This window comes from Sorex fumeus, unplaced genomic scaffold (assembly GCF_029834395.1).
Source record: "Sorex fumeus unplaced genomic scaffold, SorFum_2.1 ptg000054l, whole genome shotgun sequence".
In the NCBI taxonomy this organism is placed as follows: Eukaryota; Metazoa; Chordata; class Mammalia; order Eulipotyphla; family Soricidae; genus Sorex; species Sorex fumeus.
In genome coordinates, this window is record NW_026606111.1 from 29544374 (window position 1) to 29564484 (window position 20111).

Here is a 20111-nt window from a genome sequence, read left to right on the forward strand (position 1 = left end):
CTAGCTGTCCCTTAGTGATACAGAGCTATAGGTTGGAGCATACCTAGCATAGGTTTGTTACTTATATTGTTTGGTTTATACGTCGCACTTCTGTACCACCCATGAAAAACTAAGAGACAAATAATGGCCCTGTGATTGGAGTCATTAAAGAACTACCAGTGAATTTAAAGATGGAAAACTGAGCAAAGGAACAGTTGGGGGGGGGGATTTTTTTTTTTTTTTAATGATAGTGGCCAGGGATATGACTTAACGGACTAAAATGCAAGCCTGGTATGTGGAGATCCAGGGCTGAATTCCCAGCACAATATGTTCTCCTGAGCACTTCTGGGTGGCCCCAGTGACCTCCCGTCATACTGGGTCTGAGCAGCACCAGACAGTGTCGGTGAGGTTAGTTCCCAGATTCCTGAGCACTGCTTGGGATACCCTCCTCAAGACTTTCCTCAGTCTTTCCCCCCTACAAAAGAAAAGGGGGGGGGGGCAGAGAAAAATAAATGATGGGAAAAGACAAACCTCAAAACTAACATAGCAATACTGTTCTTACCTAAATGTGTTTCTTTCCTTTCCCTTCCCCTCTTCTTTTTTATGTACAGAGGCCACACCCAGTGGTGCTCAGGGCTCTTGGGCTCCTGATAATGTGGGGCTGGTGATATGAATTGACAGGTGGAACTTGGTCCTCTGGTGCTCTGGGGCCTGCGGTGCTGGGGATCAGACTTAGGACCTTGTGCATGCGTAGCTAGTGCTCTGTCACTTGTCCACCTCCCACATAACCTTTCCTTTTGTTTGTTTGGGGGTCTTCCAAGCAGTACTCATGGAGCCTAGGGAACCACTCCACGTGATACCCAACCAGATGACTGCACCAGAGGCCAAGGATGAGTGCTGGGGGCCTCAGTGCTGCACCTGGCAGGGCTCAGAGAGCCCTGTGGAGCTGGGGTTCAAACTTGGGAGTGCTCCTGAGTGCCAAGCTATCTCCCCACTTCTCCCTACCCCCTTTCCTTTTTTAAGTGACAAAACGAGAAGACTCCTTGCTTGCAGAAAGTGTCATTAATGGCTGATGATTTGCACACCCTAACAATGTTTGCCCTTTAGGGAAATGTAGACAGAAGAATGGCCTTTCCGGTTTGAATTAGAAATAAAATAGAAAGGCAGATACTTTTAGGGAAAGCAAACGCCAAAGCCTAGAAACACTGGTGCATTGTATGCAGCAGTAAGAAATGACAATGTGGAACGAGGCAGCCCTCCCTTATGCGATCTGCTGGCTCTGCCCTCAATGAGGCCATGAGATTTCACATTTTATAGGCAGAGCTTCCCACTGGCAGCCACTGAAGCAGTTCATTATGCACATCTGTCACGTGATCCACTTCATCAACCAAATGGAACTGGGAGAATAAGTCACTCTAACAAGATCCTTCAGTACACGCTTAAAAACTACTTACAGATGTACTCTTCCTCTGAGGGGATACAATGAGTTTCCTTGTACTGTGCCACATGATACAGGAAATGCATTATCCCCATCCAAATTCAGGCATACCGGGAGGAAGCATGTGAAAAGAAAGCAGCTCACAAAAACACACACGGCTCTTGCAGAAGTCCGGAGAAGGACTCATCTCCCCATTTGTAATCATGCGAGATAAAATCCCAAGCCTCTTACATTCAGTTCACTGCAAATGCTAATGTCCACACGGGAATGGGGAGCACATCAGCAATCATCCCCCACACAAACGCTGCTAATGTGTTCTTATTGACGGTTGTCATCGCGTCCCCTCAGCACTGTGTCAGACCTCCATTTGGGTGGTAACTTGAGCAACTTCATGTACTTTCATGACTTGCTGTGCACCCATAGGCAAACTGTGAACTCAGGCGGGGTCCGGTATGATAAGCCACCCAGCTTCTCATCTTCAGTCAGGAGCCATTTTTGCTCACATTCAGATCAGGCAGGATGCATGTGTGGTAGATGAGTCCAGGATTAGATTCACCTGCCATCATTAGCCATTTCAGTTAGGATGATCATTCACTCTGTCAACAATTACTTATTGAATAACTACCATATGCCAGGTACTGATCCCTGGAAACAGCACGATGAAAAATTCCTGCCATCATAGAGGCCGTATTATATAGTGTGTGGGGGGGGGGCGGGGGGTATTTAGAGATAGCAAACAAATATATAATGTCTGTTAGGACAGCTGAGGTGATATTGTGGCACTTAATAGCCCAGAATAACAGTGGCTTGAAACAGTAGACTAAAAGGGGACTCTGCGCCAGGCTGTTTTCACTCGGGGCACCCCAAAGGGGAGTGGGCGAGAGCCCTCCCCCCCACCCCGCCCAAAGGACCCAGCCCCGGCCTCTGACCTCCACTACCCAACCGCCGCAACACTCCAGGCCGCTTTCCAGACACATCATAAGACAACTTCCTACCCATTTTCCATAATTACCACACCATGTTTGATGGAGCTCAGACAGTATGCAACAAATCATAGAGAAATATATATATATATATATATATATATATATATCGGAGAGCCCTGCAAGCTACTGATTATCCCATCCGTACGGGCAAAGACTGGCAAGCTCCCCGTGGCATATTCGCTATGCCAAAACCAGTAACTATAACAGGTCTCATTCCCCTGACCCTAAAAGAGCCTCCAATCATTGGGAAAGACGAGTAAGGAGAGGCTGCTAAAATCTCAGGGCTGGGATGAATAGAGACATTACTAGTGCCCACTCGAGTAAATCGATGAACAATGGGATGACAGTGACACTGATATAGTGATAGACTGAAGGTTTGTTGCAGGCCCGCTGGACTGTGCCCTGTTCCGCTTCTCCCTGAGGCTTAGGCTGCTGGAGAACTTCCAGTACATCTCATCTTTGTGGGTGAGGGCGAAAAGAGTAGAGTGAACTGTACACCGACTCTTGGAAATTACTCCTGGCTCTATGCTCAGGGATCCCTTCTGGCAGTGCTGGAAGACCAGGTGATGCTGGGGACTGAAGCCTGGAGCTCCCACATACAAACCATATGCTCCAGTCCTTTGAACCATTTCCCTGGCCCCTGTACACAGGCACTTAAAGTTTACACCTGCATATGACACATGGCACTTCTATTTATGTTTCCCTAAACAAATTAAGATATATGGCTGAACCCAACTGCACAAGGTGAGGAAGTATAATCATGCCATGTGTTTGGGGAAACTGGGCACCACTTGGTGGGCAAAACTGTCCCAGATGATAACAATTTTATTTATTTTTTGGCTTTTGAGCCACACCTGGTAGTGCTCAGGGCTTACTCCTGGCTCTCTGCTGAGGGATTACTCCTGGCAAGGTCGGGGTCCTAGGGATTGAACCTAGATATGCTGTGTGCAAGGCAAGTGCTGTACCCACTCCAGCTTCAAAAGCTGACAATTGTCTATGAAGAAATTAAGCAAATAGCAGAGACAGCATCTGGTAACTAGTTTGAATTTACCATAGATGTTCATGAAAGATCCTTAGGAGAGATCCTAAAGGAGAGAGAAGGAGCCATTTGAATGATGATGAGGGAGAGGGAAAGGAAGGGCCATTTTTTTTTTTAAAAAATCCACTGTCTACTGTCCTCCTCCCGTTATTCACTGATTTGCTCGAGCGGGCACCAGTAACATCTCCATTGTGAGACTTGTTGTTACCGTTTTTGGCATATTGAATATGAAATGGGGAGCTTGCCAGGCTCTGCCGTGCAGGTGGAATACTCTTGGTAGCTTGCTGTTCCTCTCTGAGAGGAACAGAAGAATCGGAAAATAAAAGTGTTGTAGATACAACAAATGTTGTATTTGCTATTTCGATTAATAATAGAAAGAACAACTTGCAGAGATACAATTTTATTTAAATAAAAATTGTCAATGAGATCAATACTAGAAAAGAACATCACTGTTAATAGTTTGGATCATTGAATATAGTTTTGAGTAATTAGCATAATTTTACAGCATTGTTTCACAACAAATGACTTACTTTTAAAATGGCGGCTTCCACTTTTTCTTTACTAATTACAAAGTCAATATGCTATTGCAAATATTCCTAAAATATTGAAAACTACAAGAAGAAAGAACTAAAATTCATTCATAGTGCCACTGTTCAGAGACTCCTGCTATTAACATTTTGGGCCTTACCCTCAATCCTTAAGTACAATCCTTAGTCAATAAACTGGGAAAAGTGACTTTGACTTTCTAAGCCCAGATTGTTTGAGGTTCAAAAGGTTGATGTGCAGTTTCAAAGAGATCTGATAAGTGTTCATTATGAAAAGTCATACTATTTTGTAAGATATTTCTACATAGTAGGTCATACAATATGCATTCATTTTTGTCCTCTTTTCTCTGCCTTTTCTTTTTCTTCCCTTATCCATCCCTAAACCTGGGTTTGATCCCAGCACCCTGTGTGGTCTTCTGAGTACCATTAGAAACGATCCTTGAGTGCAGAGCCAGGAGGAAGCCCTGAACACAGTCGAATATGGACCTGAACACCCACCCCCACTACCTCAGAAAAAAAAATGTGAATTTAACTTCTGATTAGCTCCCAAAGATCTTAGCATGTATTTGCTCCAAGACAGCCTCCTATGTAACTCCAGTCCAAACAGCACAATCAGCGCTGACACATTGATGGATCAACCTCAAAATCCATTGTTTCATCTTGCCCCAACCATATGTTTGATAGGAAAACAATCCAGTTCAGATCCTCATTTGTGATTATTCTTCCTGTGACCTTAGTCTTCATCAAACTAGACTAGTTCCTCCATCTTTGCTAGACTTTCATCTTCATGATATTTTAAAGACCATAGGGGCTTTATTTTGCAAAACGCCCTTTCATGTGTGTTTGGTGTTTTCTTACAATTAAATGACATGTTTTTCAGAAATATGAGAGAGTTGACATTGCTTACTCTGATTTATTAGAGAGCAAACTTGTTTTGGCTCTAACAGCTTTGTTGGACTTCCTTCATAGACAGGCTTCTCCTTGTCCCATTGGACTCTGAAATCCCATATCAAGTTTCCTCTTGGCAGGGACATGGAACACACCATGTGCTACAGAACATTCCCCTCATCCATTTGGGCACTGACCCCCAGCCCTCCAAGACTGCCCTCCATCCTCAGTCCACTGGGACTCCACAGCCTGCACTGCACCATTCTTTTGGCTACTTTGCATTTGACTTGGAGTCACACCAGCCCCTTCCTATTGACCCGCAGGGGCCTGACACTGAACCCTATCCTCTCTCCCAGTGCTCAAAGTCTTTAAAGAATTTTGGGGCTGGAGAGATACCTCAATGGGCTGACATTATACTTTGCATACAGGAAACCCGGGTTTGGTCCCCCCCCACCACAGGATTTACCCCCAAACACCGAACCAGGAGTAACCTTGCAGCACCACCAGAGTGGCCCATTAACAAACAAAAAACAGTATTATTTACTTACATACTACCAGTAATACCAGTTTCCCCACCAAGTAGAGGAGTTTGTGCATATATTATTGATGATCTATCAGTAATAACATGTTTTCATCTCAACAATGACTGGGGAAAAGTCTAAAATAAAAACATAAAGATATCTGACTTATCTGGGATGTGCATTTTATAATTACATATTTTTATTTTATTCTTAAGGTGGAGTTGGCACCATACAGTCCTAACTGAGATAATATTTAACTTAATATGTGGGTAATCATTATATTGGCATTCCTGGCATCAAAACAGAAGTGCTTTCTATTTAATAAAAATTATATTGCATGATCCAATATAAAACTAAAATTGTTCTTTTTCTGTAATAAGATGCAATTAAGCTTAGTTTCTTAATTTTTCAATGAATTAACTTCGATTTTCCATTTTCATAAAAATTGCTATGCTACTTTGTCACAGGCTAATGAGAAAAGAACCACACTCACCTAATCCACAAAGGATGCATTCATGCAAAGTGAAGGCCAAATGAATCCTGGCACCCTCGAGAGTGAAGTCTTACAGTAGTTCAAATAGAGGGAAATGGCGAGAAAATTGAGTCATTACAGGTCACACAGCAGCAGTAGCTGAATACAAAAGCAGCCAGGCATAGGCAGTTACTTTGATTGAGTCTGTGTTTATATCACAAACCAACTTGCAAATATTCTTCATGAAGATTTTTTTTGGGGGGGGGTCACACCCAGAGGTACCACTCCTAGTGAGGCTTGGGGGGATCATATGGGTGTCAGGGATTATATCTAGGCAAGCTGTGTGTAAAGAAAGTGCCCGTGTATCTCTCTACCCCCTCCCCATGAAGAACATTTTATTAGAAGCCTTAAAAAATTAGCAATATTATATTTTGGAGATCACCATTTTTAAATCAGTTGCACCAATTAAAATAATCAAGTGATGATTTCAAGTGAGTAACCTAATGGGAAGAAAAAATGATGATAATTATAATGATTGAAAGTTGAATGATTGTCCATCATACTCAAAATCAAGTAATTAAGTCAACAATGGAAATGTAAAATGCATAAAAACATCTTATGTTTTTATAATTACATATGTAAATTTTAATTAAATTCAACTTTGGCTACTTGTTTTTAATAAAATGTTACCACTGTCATACTAGATTAATGTTTTTATTTGAATTTATTTGGTGATTTTCTTGTATCTACTATGTAAATTTGATTTCTTATTGTAGCCTTAAAATTGTGGTTAAAAATACACACAGCAGGGTTTTAGGGATGGCTCAGTGGCTAAAGCATCTACCATATAAGTGTGAAGCCATGAGCTCAATCCCTGGTCCTCCTCCATATGCAAAGATGGGTGCCAGCAGTTTTTCCATTTGGGACTATCCTAGTGCCTCAGTGGAGTGTATAATCCCCAGCTCAGCTCACCATGGCCAGGTGTGTGAAAGCACCTCAATTGAAAATTGTGGGGGCCAGGAAAATAGGATAGGGGTTGGGACTCCTGCAACGCACCTGGCCCAGGTTCCGTCTCAGCACCACAAGGCCTTTGAGAGCTGCCTTGGTGGCCCCCACAGCCCCATGACCCCAGCAGCATTGCATCCGGGAGGTCAAGCCCTTAACTACCAGCCTGGAAGACTGAGTACCACCAGGGGTGGCGCCCGGATCCTTGACGGCTTGGAAGGCCCTCCCCAAGAAAAAGTGTGACCTCCCTGGAGCTAAAATCATTACTGTGTGGACAATCCCCTGTCACTGCAATAATAGCAGCAAAAAAAGGAACAGGGGGCGGGGGGCATTTAAGGGGCTGGAGCGATAGCACAGTGGTAGGGCACTGTGTGGTGCTGAGACAGAACCTGGGCCAGGTGCGTTGCAGGAGTCCCAACCCCTATCCTATTTTCCTGGCCCCCACAATTTTCAATTGAGGTGCTTTCACACACCTGGCCATGGTGAGCTGAGCTGGGGATTATACACTCCACTGAGGCACTAGGATAGTCCCAAATGGAAAAACTGCTGGCACACACCCTTGTGTGCGGCCGGCCCGGCCAAGCCAGGTTTGATTCCTCCGCCCCTCTTGGAATGCCCAGCAAGCTACCAAAAGTATCTCGCCCACACGGCAAAGCCTGGCAAGCTACCCCTGAAGTATTCGATGTGCCAAACACAGTAACAACTAGTCTAACAATGGAGACATTACTGGGCCCGCTCGAATAAATCGACGAACGGGAGGACAGTGCTACAGGGGATTTAAAACACACAGACATAACATAAAATTTATGAAGTTAATTATTTTTCTTTTTTTGTTGGTGCTCAGGGGACCAGGGATTAAACCCAGGGCTTTTGCATGCAAAGCTTATGCTTCAATCCTTTGAGCCATCTCCCCAGTCCCTTGTCTTAACTATTTTTCAGTATACAATTGGAAGTGTCAAGTATCTTTATATTGCTATGCAACAGACCTCTTAAAATTTTCATTTTTGTATACTAATGCTTTTTAATGTGCTAATGCCTAACTACTACAGAAATAATGGAATAAAAGTGATTTGTCAACAAAGAAGTTTCAGAAAAACTATTTTTCCTTGTTAAAAGATGAGTTTTGAGACTCACGAAGCATTTATAACTCTCAATTTTCCATTAGCTTAGCTAAGCCCCACCTGCCTCCACCTTTCCTCCCCTGCCACATAGTTCAGAGTGGGCGCTGCTGGAGGTGACGGTGAGACTTCACTGCGTGAAAAGCAAAGCTAGCAGAGAGTGTAGCAGTCTTCCCAGTCTGAATTCAGGTTTTTCCTTTTTAATAATAGGGATAATAGGAATACAATACTGCCTTTCAAATTACTCTTCAAAATACTTTTCAAATCCATTCGCCTATTTTGGCGACCCCATTGTGATTCTCTAAAGCTAGTTTCCTTTAAAGTCAACCATTGTTGCGAAGTTTGATGTGTTCTGCCTTTAATCATTCTAGCCAGTACTGCTGGAAGTCTTGCACCTTCACCAGATGAGAGAGGAAAGAAGGCTGTCTCCAGATGCCCTGACTATCCTTAAATCTTCCAAGGCCTCTGCCAGGTCTCATTAAGAAAACAAGTTGTGGGCCCCAGAGAGAGCTCAATGCATTGAGCACATGCTTTACATGCAGAGGGTCTTGGGTCTGTCCCCAGAACTGCATGGCTCCCCGAGCACTGATCTGGGAGTAGCCCCTGAGCACCACTGGCTGTGGTACTCAAATAAACAAATGCAAAGATAACAAGCTGTTCTGATAATCTCCGAAAAAACCTGGATCAAGTTTTTTACTTAAAAGGGCATATATTGACCTTCGTATAAGGTTTATTTATTTTTAATTCCTGCCCTTTTTCTTCCTGGGCCAGACAGATAGTATGGGGATTAATATATTTGCCTGGCATACATCTGCCCCTAGTTTTATCACCCTGAGTCCCATAAATTCCCCAAGCCCTGCCAGAAGTGATCCCTGAACAGAGAGCCAAGAATGAGCCTTGAATATGTGCTGATGGCCCAACAATATCCCCCTCAGATAAATTTCCTCCCCTGGCTTTGTCACCACCTCCATCTTCGTTGTCATTGCTGTTGCTGCTGTTGCAATGACCAGGGATCATGCACACACTTGACTATGGTATTCACAACTTTTGAACCCAGATCATGCCATGGTGCTCACACACTTGGCCACAGTGCTCATGAGAGGTTTGCGTTCCTTCATTTGTGATGTTTGCACACATGCTCCCTGGAGCTCACACACAATTATGGTTGTGGCAGAAGCTGTGGTGCTACAAGCATGCTGACCAGAGACGGCAGCTCCTGGGCATGGCACACTGGAACATATACTAGCCGTGCACCTACCAAGGATCTAGCCCCTTTAGTGGTGCTTATACACACCCAGCTAGAGTACAACTGGAGATCCATTGTGACACTAGGCATCACAGACACTAAAGCAGACAGGAGCAAACATCAGGACTGTCAGGATCATGCTCATGCATGTGGAACTCCAGGGATTTGAACTCCTGACCATATGCTTGCAAGGCAGGAGATCTAAGCCCTTGTGCTTTTCTTTCAGGCCCTGAAATACTTTTTGTTGTGGTTAGCATTTCCTATTTGACATTTTGGAAATTTCCATAAGTGATTATTACTGATGCGGTAGGGGGTAGAAGGACAAGAAAGGATTTATGTGTTTTTAAAAAATTGTTGGGCCACACCCAGTGGTGCTCAGGCAGGCTCGGGGGACCATATGGGACTCTAAGGATCAAACCCTAGTTGGTCACATGAGAGCACAATGACCTCCCTGCTATACTATCTCTTTGGAATGTTTATGTATTTACCATATGCCAGGCAATATTTGAGAAGCTTTATACCACCCATCTGACTTTACCCTAACGTGCCTTCCGGAGGTCATTTTATGACTGAGACTCAGAAAAACCAACTTGTCTCAGGTCATACCATTTGTGAGGATCTGAAGTGGGAGTCCGACCCAGGTTACTCTGATTATGAAGCCAAGAAGCATGTTAAGTCACATCACAGACTCAGCATGGTCAGGGTTCTCTGCTGCAGATTTGTTGGAGGGAAATTGGATAATGCCAATATTCATTTATGGAAAGCATTTCTTTGCCCATTTCAGCTTAATTACCTCATTTTTGGCTTTGTCATTCCATTATTGGTAAATTTAGCAGACAGGGTCAACTTCAGCCATCCCCTCCTCCCTTAACAGAGTGCAGAAATCCATTTGCTGTCTCTTTGCTGGTCCCAGCACCAGCCAGCCCAGCCTCTTCTTAGATGGAAGATGCTGTGTGCAAAGCACATTCTGCTCCTCCCATTTCCCCGGGGTGTTGCCTGACTTTCCCAAGGCACTGGACCTAGGGGCCTCTTTAGAGAGGGCTGGAGGACTCTTCAGAGAGGACTGTGGGCTGCACTGTCATTGATTACTTATATCTGCACGCTCTGTGGTATGTTGTTGTTGTTAAAGTAAAATAGTTTTATTATGGCTATATGGGGTGGTGGAGACAGAGACTGAGACATATTAAAGAGACAATGTGGACTTCTCAAAAGGGGTGAGAGCTGAAGGTTTGCCACCAAGAAAGGAACTACATAGCCAACGTTGAGATGTAGGTGATGCCAGTATGCAGATGCACCTGGGTTCCTACTTCTTATATTCCCTCTTCTAATTTTGGATGTCATTTACACGATTCATTTACTATTGGGTTTTGGATCATACCTGGCAATGCTTGGGGTTACTCTTGGCAATCTTCAAAGGACCATACAGGTTGTCAGGGATCAAACCTAGGTTGAATGTGTGCAAGGCAATACCCTGCCCTCTGTACCATCTCTCTGGCCCCTACATGATGTTTTATAAGGGCTTTGAGTATTAAACATATAAAAGGAGAGAGGAGGGAAGAGAGGCCTTCTATTTATCAGTTGCGTAAAGATGAGTTCAGTCTGGGTCAGAGAGAAAGGGGCTCAGCCTGCTGGTTGGCGTAGCACTTACTGTCCTGTAGCCGGGTGGACTCCTCACAAGCTCTGTCCTACTTCTCCCTCTATCTTTGATATACCCAGAAGGCCAGAGTGTGCACCACACTCCTTGGGGTCAAGCACAGCATTGTGCACAACAGGTAAGTTAAGCTCAGTTGCTGCTAACTGGTGTGCATGCTGCTTACCTCTCGGTTAGTTCACAAGAGAGGGTTCCATTAGCAAGATGGCTAACCAGACCACTCAGACTCACTCTGGGGTGCTGGGGAGACTTCTGCTTTGGCATCTTGAATTATGAAAACTTGAATATGGAAGGGCCCTGCCTACCCTCTCCAGAATACGCCCTCTTAGCTGGCTTCACAAGGTAGCTTAATAGCTGAACTTGGTGACACTCTTTTGCTTGGTAACAGTACATGAAACTTTGTTTTTGGAGAAGGGGGTGGCACATCTGATGGTACTCAGGACTTTCTCCTGGCTCTACACTCAGGAATTACTCTTGGCAGTGCTTGAGGGACTATATTGGTGTGCAATGGATTGAAGCTCCGTTGGTCTCATTTGAGGCCAATGTCCTACCCACTGTACTCCCTAACCCGGCTACATGAAATGTTTTCACCTCTGCAGTTGACTTTTTATGTAGCCATTATTTTGATATGTGTCATCCATGCTCAGGGGCCTTGCTAATCTCTGTATCATTTCAATTTTAGTCTATGTGCTATCAAAGCGAGCACACCATTAGGTCATTTTTTCTTTTTGGGTCACATCGACAATGCACAGGGGTCACTCCTGATTCATGCACTCAGGAATTACTCCTGGTGGTGCTCAGGGGACCATATGAGATGCTGGGAATTGAACCTGGGTCGGCCATGTGCAAGGCAAACGCCCTACCCGCTGTGCTATTCTCCAGCCCCTAGATCATTTTTAAATGAATGAGTTGATTCTATTTTCCCTTTGTTGCTGCTGTGGTGGGGACCAGGGGTTGCATGCATTCTGCAGTGCTCTCACACTCAGTCACAGTACTCACGGGGATCGTCTTCCTGGCCTCAGTGTTCACACATCTTCTTTCTTTGGGGTTGCTCACTGGGTGTCACACACTTTAATTGCAGTCCTTGCACATACCAGGCTGTGCACCAAAGACAACAGACTCCATTGAGGGGTGAGGGTCCCAGACAGCAGAGATCAAAACATGGGCAGCAGTGGGGACCTGATTCATGCTTACATGGCAGGTGATTTTAGCCACTGAGCCATCCACTGGGCCTTAGCCCTCAGATTCTTATTAGAGTCAAACATAAGGTGATGTGTGAGGGGCTGGGAGGATATGACCTGAAGAGAGAAGCCGAGGAGTAGGTTCTGGACATCTCAGCAGAGCAGAGCAACAGAGGCCCTGGTGAACAGGAACCACTCAGCACAAAGCTGCCTGGCTCTGCCCATAAAAGGTCTCTGCCTCTCAGCTGACCTTGCCGCCACCGCACTTTAAATCATGTGTGGGGGCTGGAGAGAGAGTTCAGAGGGTTAGGTGCATGCCGTGTGCATGACTGACTCTAGTTCTATCCCTGCTGCTGCTGCATATGGTTCCCTGAGCAAAGCTGGATGTGACTCCAAAATCTAACCCCCGAATGTGGGTGCATTCTAGGAACCTGTTGTGGAAAAGTGTCTTGTTTTGAAAGTCAGATTGAGGAAACTGGGGAGATAGCTCAAAGGGCTAGACCGCAGCCCTGGTTTCAATCCCTGGCACTCCCTGATGCCCTGGGCACTTCCAGGAATCAGTAGTAGCCTCCAAGCACTGCACTAGAAGTAGCGCCCCCAAATAAAACAAACAAGTAAAACAAACTGAAGTTAGGGTGAAAGAAGTTTTCTTTCCGTTACAAAGAACCATAAAAACTAAGACAAACCAACTTGATCATTATTTTTGACTGTCACAGCAGACCAGCCAACCTTTCTTTCCGATTTGGGAAGATTTTATAAAAACCTCCACAATTCGTGTCTATGGGGACATGAGAATCCATCATCCCAGAACCCATTTGAGAGGAATTTAAAAGCTCAGGGAAATTGCAGCTCTCTGCAAGTTTCTGAGTAACTGAACTTTGGAGATAACAACAGATTGGAAGATGGAATCAGTTAATCCCTGAACTCAAAAAGCCCTTGGCCTGCAGCCCAGACGGCACAGGGTGCTGGCAGCCGGGCCCCAGCCTCACCTAAGCCTCTCCTCCCCCTGGGAGAACAGGCCTTCTGACCACCCGCCTTGGGCGAGCAGTCCTCTTCCAGAAAATACACGCGACTCGCCTGGAAGATGTCAAAGGTCAGGCAGGGGGGGACCTGTGCCCAACTGGGGAAGTGGGGGGGGGGGGGGGGGGGGGTTGCAGGGACCAGGCCTGGAGCCAGGCTTCGCCAAAGTAGCCCTTTTGATAACACTGATTACATTTCCCTCAACCGCAGCCCTGGGCTCATTGTATAACAGCCAACTTCTCCCGGTAACAAAGAGGAGGGAAAGTAATCCAAACACAGGTTTTATGATAAAAACCAGGGAGTGTGAGAAGTCTGTTTATTCTGGAAGATAACACACCTGCTCAGTGCCGGGAGGCTCATTTCCAGCAGTTGCCATGGCAAACTCGTTAGACTTCAAGGCCATGTGGCTGTGCTTCCTTTTGAGCTCTGGTCCTTGTCCTACCTTTTCTAACCACTCCAACACAATGGCATAGAAGCCAGCGACAGCGTAATTGATTTCTCCTTCCCTCTATCAGCGGTTCGCGTGTGCTGGGCACAGGCCCGAGTCCGCCTTCTCCTTTGAACTCTTCGAACACCAAGCCCGCTCATTAACATTCCACGGCTCCTTCCTTTTCATCGGCCAATGAGCCCCGCATCTGTGGCCTCCTTCGGTCTAGTTTCACAACCGAGTGCCTCAGTTCCGTGTTTTGCTGCTGATCCAGGTGGCCCTGGCCTACAGTGCAGGCAGAGAAGCACGAGGGAGAGGCTAAAAATAGCACCGCAGTTTTGGCCGAATACCAGAGCAGCTACTTCATCTCCACTTGCTTTGCACACTAAGCCTAATGGGATCCATCAGGCAGGAGTCCTCGCGCGCGCCCTCCCCGCCCGCTCTCCCCAGCTGCTGCCTGTGTCCGCGCCCAATTGGAGAAGGGAGCAAAGGGAGGTCAGGCAAGGGACAAGAAACCCGTGCCTTGAGAGGGGCACTCACATGTCCGGGAGATCTGCAGCAGCAGTGACTCCTTCCCTGCAAGCATTTCTGGAAAAGAGCAGGCAGGCCTAGAACGTGGTCAGTTGGCTGAGATACATCGGAGTCCCTGGTTTGCATGGTTGAGAGAAGACCCCAGATATCACATGTGTAAGCCCTGGGTAGGTGTGACCTAGACTGTATATGGTTCACTGAGCACTACCTGGGAGTGACCCCTGAGCTCAGAACCAGGAGTAGCCCCTGAGCACTGCTAAGTATGGTTCAACCTTCCCCACCACCCTCCTTGCCACTTTAAAAAAAAAAAAAAAGCAAAAAAGTTAAAGAGAACTGAACCCCATCTTCCTCTCTCAACTCTTTTCTGCTTGACTTGAAGCTAAGGATTTGGGAGTAAGTGTTTAGCCATAAGAAGGGGGCTCACCCACCAACCAGGTCTGCAAACACCGCCCACCTCCTCACCAAGTACCTGGTTTCCTCTCTGCAAGCTTCTCTGATAGGAGATGGAACATATTAGGGAACTGCCATCCCGCTTGGGCCCCAAATGTCCCAAAACAGAATGCAACTATAGGCGCTGGGCTCCTCCTTGGTGAAGGGTTGTCTTTTGTGCTTTCCCTGTGGCCCCTCTCACCCCAGGGAGGATTCCCTGATCCCATTTGTTTTTCATTGATCCCATTTGTTTCTCACTGGGCAATGCTCAGGGCTGACTCCTGGCTCTGCACTCAGGAATTACTCCTGGCGGTGCTCGGGGGACCATATGGGATGCTGGGAATCGAACCCAGGTCGGCTGCATGCAAGGCAAACGCCCTACCCGTTGTGCTATTGCTCCAGCCCCTGGGAATGTGAGGATTCTTTTGTTGTTGCTGTTGTTTTGGGGCCACACCTGGTTTTATTCAGCTGTTATTCCTGGCTCTGTACTCAGTAATTTACTCCTGGAGGACTCAGGTAACCATATGGGATGCCAAGGATCAAATTCGAATCTGCCACGTACAAGGCAAGTGCCCTACTCACTGTACTATCACCCCAAATCTGACAATACTGACGAGTCAAAAACGTGCCTTTTTTTTGTTTTCCTTGTTCTCATTTATAAGATAAATGAATGAATGAAAAATGAAAAATAACATGATAAATGACCTGGCACCTGAGTTGCGCAGGAGGAAGAGAGTGGCTTGGAACACCTTCAATAGCGTCAAAGAAATAGCTAAGAGGCCAAAGAACCTCCAGCTCCAGGCACATCTCTTCGATTCCACTGTTCTTCCTGCATTAACATGTGCCTCAGAGACCTAGGCCCTACGAAAATGGGAAGAGAACGCTATTCAGGTCTCCCAGAGAGCAATCGAGAGAGCTATGCTTGGAGTAACCCGCTTCACTCAAATGAGAGAAAGAATCCGGAGTTCTGACCTCTGTCGATGGTCAAGAATCAGGGACGCTGTCTCGTTTGCGAAGGCGTCGAAAATCAGATGTGCTGAACTTGTAATGAGATTTGGAGACAACTGCTGGAATAGAGCCGTTACCGACGGGTTTCCATGAGACGTCAAAAGATTGCGTGGCCGCCCACCTACAATATGGTCAGACTTCTTCGTCAAGACCCTGAATGATCAGTTTGAGGCTCTTTGTGTTCCTAGAACGCGGAGATGCCACTGGGCTACACTAGCACGCGACAGGGACAAATGGAGACATTACTGGTGCCAGCTCGAGCAAATCAATGAGTAACGGGATATCAAGTGATCAAGTGTTTTCATTTATTATAGGTTTTTAAATTATTATTTTATTTTTAAATGAATCACCGTGATGTACAGACTTATAAACTTTTGTGCTTATATTTCAGTCATACAATGGTCAAGTACCCATCCCTCCACCAGTGCTCATTCTCTACCACCAAAGTTCCCAGTATCCTTCCCATCCCCCCACCAATGCCTCGCTCCTCCCCTCCCCCTTCCCCCCCCCTCCCGCCTCTGTGGCAGGGCATTCCCTTTTACTCTCTCTCCCCTTTAGGGTGTTGTGGTCTGCAATGCAGGTATTAAGTGGCCATCATGTTCGGTCTATAGTCTACTTTCAGCACACATCTCCCATCCCAAGCGGGCCCTCCCAACACCCTTTACTTGGTGTTCCCTTCTCTATCTGAGCTGCCTTTTCCCCTAGCCTGTGAGGCTGACCTCCAAGCCATGGAGTAAACCTCCTGGTACTTATCTCTACTATTCTTGTGCAAACACGTGCCATTCTTGTAGAGTTAAGAGTGAGGGGACACTGAATAGCACAGTATTAAAAAAAACAAACAAACCTGTTTCATTGTTGTTTTGGAGGTTTTACCAGACAAAAGTGAAAGAAAATTGATCTGACTGAGAGCAAGTTTTGTCTGTAAACTTCAGGAAAACACCAAGATCTTTTAAATTGCACCTAAGTTTTGTATAATAGCTGTAGAAGATAAATATGCCCAACTACTTGAAGAAAAGTAGCACTCCCAATAATTACAGTAATAATTAATTCCCCAAAGAATCCCCCACAGAAAAAAGTTGCAACATGATCCAGTCACCAGAGGACAGAGGGTTAGCTTCCCGAAGGCCTCCTAGGTTCCGGAGACTCGGTTTACCACAGGGAGAGGCTGGGTCATTTGTTCAGTTCACCTAGAAAGCTGTCTAGGATCCAGTCTGCAGACTGGAGACCAGAATAAAGGGTTCAGGCCCAAGAGTGAACTTAGAAGAAAGAGCCCCACAGGTTTTCTGCGTACCGCTTTTTTTTTTTTAGCAGTACATGATTTCTAAGGTCCTCTCCAGACTAAAGATTTCACAACATAAATAAATGATCTGAGAATTGATTTTTTCTGTCTTGCTTCCTTCCTCTTTCCCACTCTCTTTTCCTGATTTTCATGGTTGTGGTAGTCATTTATTTAATTGTGGGCTTATAGAGAGCTATTTATTCTGAGTTGTTCTTCGGGATGAGAGGCATTTCTTCCCCTCCCCCCACACACTTTATTTATTTTTATGTGGTATTTCCCACAGTTTAACCTTCCTCCTCTTTTCATTTGCCACTAGAAAGGAGGTCTCACTGGTTCTTCTTGGTTCATTAAGAAACAGAAAGATCCTGTGTTTTGAGCAACTTTCTGGATCATTTCACAATATTTATAGTACTCTGCAATCCATTTTGCTGAGATGCTAGTGACACTGGGGGATTTGGCAAAGTGGATGAAGTGGTTGGTGATGTGGTCAAGGGTGAGACCAATGCTCTTGGGGCTGGAGAGATAGTACGGGGGTTATGGAACATACCTTGCATAAAGCTTACCTTGGTTTTAACCCCTATCACCACATATGGTTCCCCTAAACACTTGCCCAATACAATCCCCCACTACCAAAAAATAAAAAAAGATAGACAAGAGAAACGTTCTTGGCATAGAAAGCATCCTGAAACAAGGTCTGAAATGTTCAAAGGAATAGTTTGCTTCCCTCATTGAGATGACTCTGCAAAACCCAGCCGTTAGGTAATTTATAGGGAAATTCATTAACTATAGTAGGGAAGAAGCAAAGGGGGATCAATAAGACTACTATTTCTGAGCACTCAGCTGAGAAAGAGCAAGTCTAATCCTTGTTTGTAGCCACAAATTGAGATAACTTTGAATAATATAAAACTCAAATCAAGCAGGTAGATCATTTGAAACTAGTTGCTGAAATTAAAAATGACATTTAATTTTTTTGATTATTCATTAAAGACTATATGAAACTCTAACCTCACATTCTGCTTACTTCACTCCTACCAAACCAATTTAGGTCTGAAGAAAGCTGTGAGGCTGGAGGTTATTTTTACTGAGTCACCCCACCCTCCTTCCATCCCCTAAATAACTGCAAATGAATGTACCAGGACCAGGATAACTTCTAAATAAACCACATGTTAATCTCACTGTCAGGGCCTTCAAATAGCTGTTAAAATTCCTGTGATATTCATGGTCATCAGATTTCACAGGACTTCAGGGGTCAAACTTTCATCACTTGGCCAGGTATTTTGCATGTGTCTGTTTTTTGTTTTGTTTGTTTGCTACCCGTGCTACCAGTGCTACCACCTATAACACTCCAGTGACTTAGTGTGAAACCCCCAGGGACCTTCCCTTCTACCTGTTGGAGGAATAGTGCCTGGGAACTCAGGGCTCCTCTCTGCAGAGAGACCCAGGTAATAGCATCCTGTTATCAGACCCTAGGATATTAGAAATAGTTTAGGGTCATACTGATGTCTTTCTTATTTAAAATTGTATGTAAATCTGTACTGGTGGTGTAATCTTCAAAAAAGATAATAAAAGGAAAATACTCTAAGTTAGTATTGGCATACTTTTTAGGCATTTCAAGATAATTAAAAAGTTCTACCAGATCCCAAATGCTAAGAATTAATACATACTTGTTACAGAGTACTACAAATGATTCATAAGCTATACTAGCTTACACCACCCCATTTTTTAAAAACAAAGACTTTATAAACAGATGTGTAGTTTATAAGGTAAATTTTTAATATTCTTTGTGTTTCATTAGCAAAGTGTCTTTTCAGCTGATTAACTATTTGCCTTCCATGCTATAATATATTAGGACTGAACTGTCTCATAGGACAATCTAACCTTGTTTAAGAGGTTAAGTAGATGGGGGGGGAGACATTCCTCTTATCTCCGAAAGTCTTTACATAGGTTTACAAAATTGGGCCATAATATTCCACCTTTCTCAACAGCTTATCTAAATTTTATATATATTTCACATGTGTGTATTTTAGATGTCATACAAGCAAGATGTTAATGTATTTCTAAAATGATTAATGTGAAGATATTGTTGAAGCTCCTTTTAAAAAAAGAAAAAATGTCTTTGTTAAGAAAATGGCACTTTTATCCCCAGGGAAATAAAATAATGAAAATTAGTCATTCCTCAAAAGAATATTTAGAATTTAGTCTAGGCCAATGGAGATGTTATACTGCCATTTTATAAATAAATCTCTGGAGTTTTAGAAAAGCAGAATAACTTAAGATCAAACAACCAGTTTTTGGTAGAACCAAGACCCTAACACAGATCTCCAAAACCACAAGTCAAATCATACAGTCCCTTCACACCACACTCAGATTTCACCTATCTTGGATGACTCCACGTAGATTCTGTTGAGATGTTTGTTACCTGTACAAAGTTGTCTTGTGAGAAAGTTCTATCGCAAGAATAAAACTTTCAAGTCGATGCTAAAAGGGATTGTTTATCTGCGTTTAATCCTTGAAAACCGCATAGCAAGTTTATTTCATTTATCTAAGAGGTTTTATTGCTGTCCCTGAAAGCAACTGCCCATATTATAAATTAATATCTATCTCACTTGAGATAAGTGAAACAAAGGCTTACAAAACAGCATTTTATTATTTGTACATGAATCCGTTTGGGGACACAGAAACATTTGGTTAACTCATATAGGAAATGAGGGGAAAGTGTTTGTGGTTGTTTACCGTCACTCATCTATTTGCGTAAGCACCAAAGGGCACAGGACTAATGCATCAGAGCAGAAAGACATGCCGTGGATTTTCAGGAGGGAAAGCAGAATGGCCAAGTCCTCCTGTTTCTCGCCAGGCTGTGTCTGGGTGCAGGAGGAAGTGTCCTCTGCAGAGCAGTTTTCTGGGGTCGGAGGCCACTAGGGGAGACACAGCAGCAGCAGCAAATGCTGCCAGCTAGCCTCCAAGAGAAGATGTAAGAATAGGCCCCACGGTGGCATGGTGGCCCCCAGTGGGCCTGGGCTACTAGGTCACAAGGGAACCACCTGGAGGGTGGGCAGAGGGCCCCGGGGAGGTGCCACGTACTCCTCCTCTCGGAGCAGCCGCAGCAGGATGTTTTTCTTGTTCTTGGGCCAGCTGTAGACGTGAGTGTTTTGCAGCCAGGTGGGCACGTGCTCCTGTGGGAGGGAGAGTGACAGGGGCAAAGGCCGTTAGAGAAGCACCTGGAGTCCAGATCCCAGGCTTGGCTCCCAAACTTCTCTGGCTTTTCCCTTCACAGGCCTTCCCTGCTGAGCAACCCAGGGAACTGGGTTGTTTTTGCATATGGGGAAAAAAAAGTGAAGGGGAGAGCCT

General features: G+C 44.8%; 1 protein-coding gene and 1 non-coding gene across 2 annotated transcripts in view; both read right to left on the reverse strand.

Moving 5' to 3' along the window:
* Positions 1-11490: 11490 nt before the first annotated feature.
* Positions 11491-11594, reverse strand: LOC130033713 (U6 spliceosomal RNA). The gene has a single exon (XR_008793976.1). It is a non-coding gene; the product is annotated as a U6 spliceosomal RNA (small nuclear RNA).
* Positions 11595-19690: 8096 nt separating this feature from the next.
* The window catches only part of TRAF3IP2 (TRAF3 interacting protein 2), a 40056-nt gene continuing 39635 nt past the window's right edge, over positions 19691-20111 (reverse strand). The window contains exon 9 of the mRNA XM_056125453.1: positions 19691-19936. Within this exon, the coding sequence (XP_055981428.1) occupies positions 19790-19936 (147 nt within the window). The 3' untranslated portion in view covers positions 19691-19789. The remainder of the gene's footprint in view (positions 19937-20111) is intronic.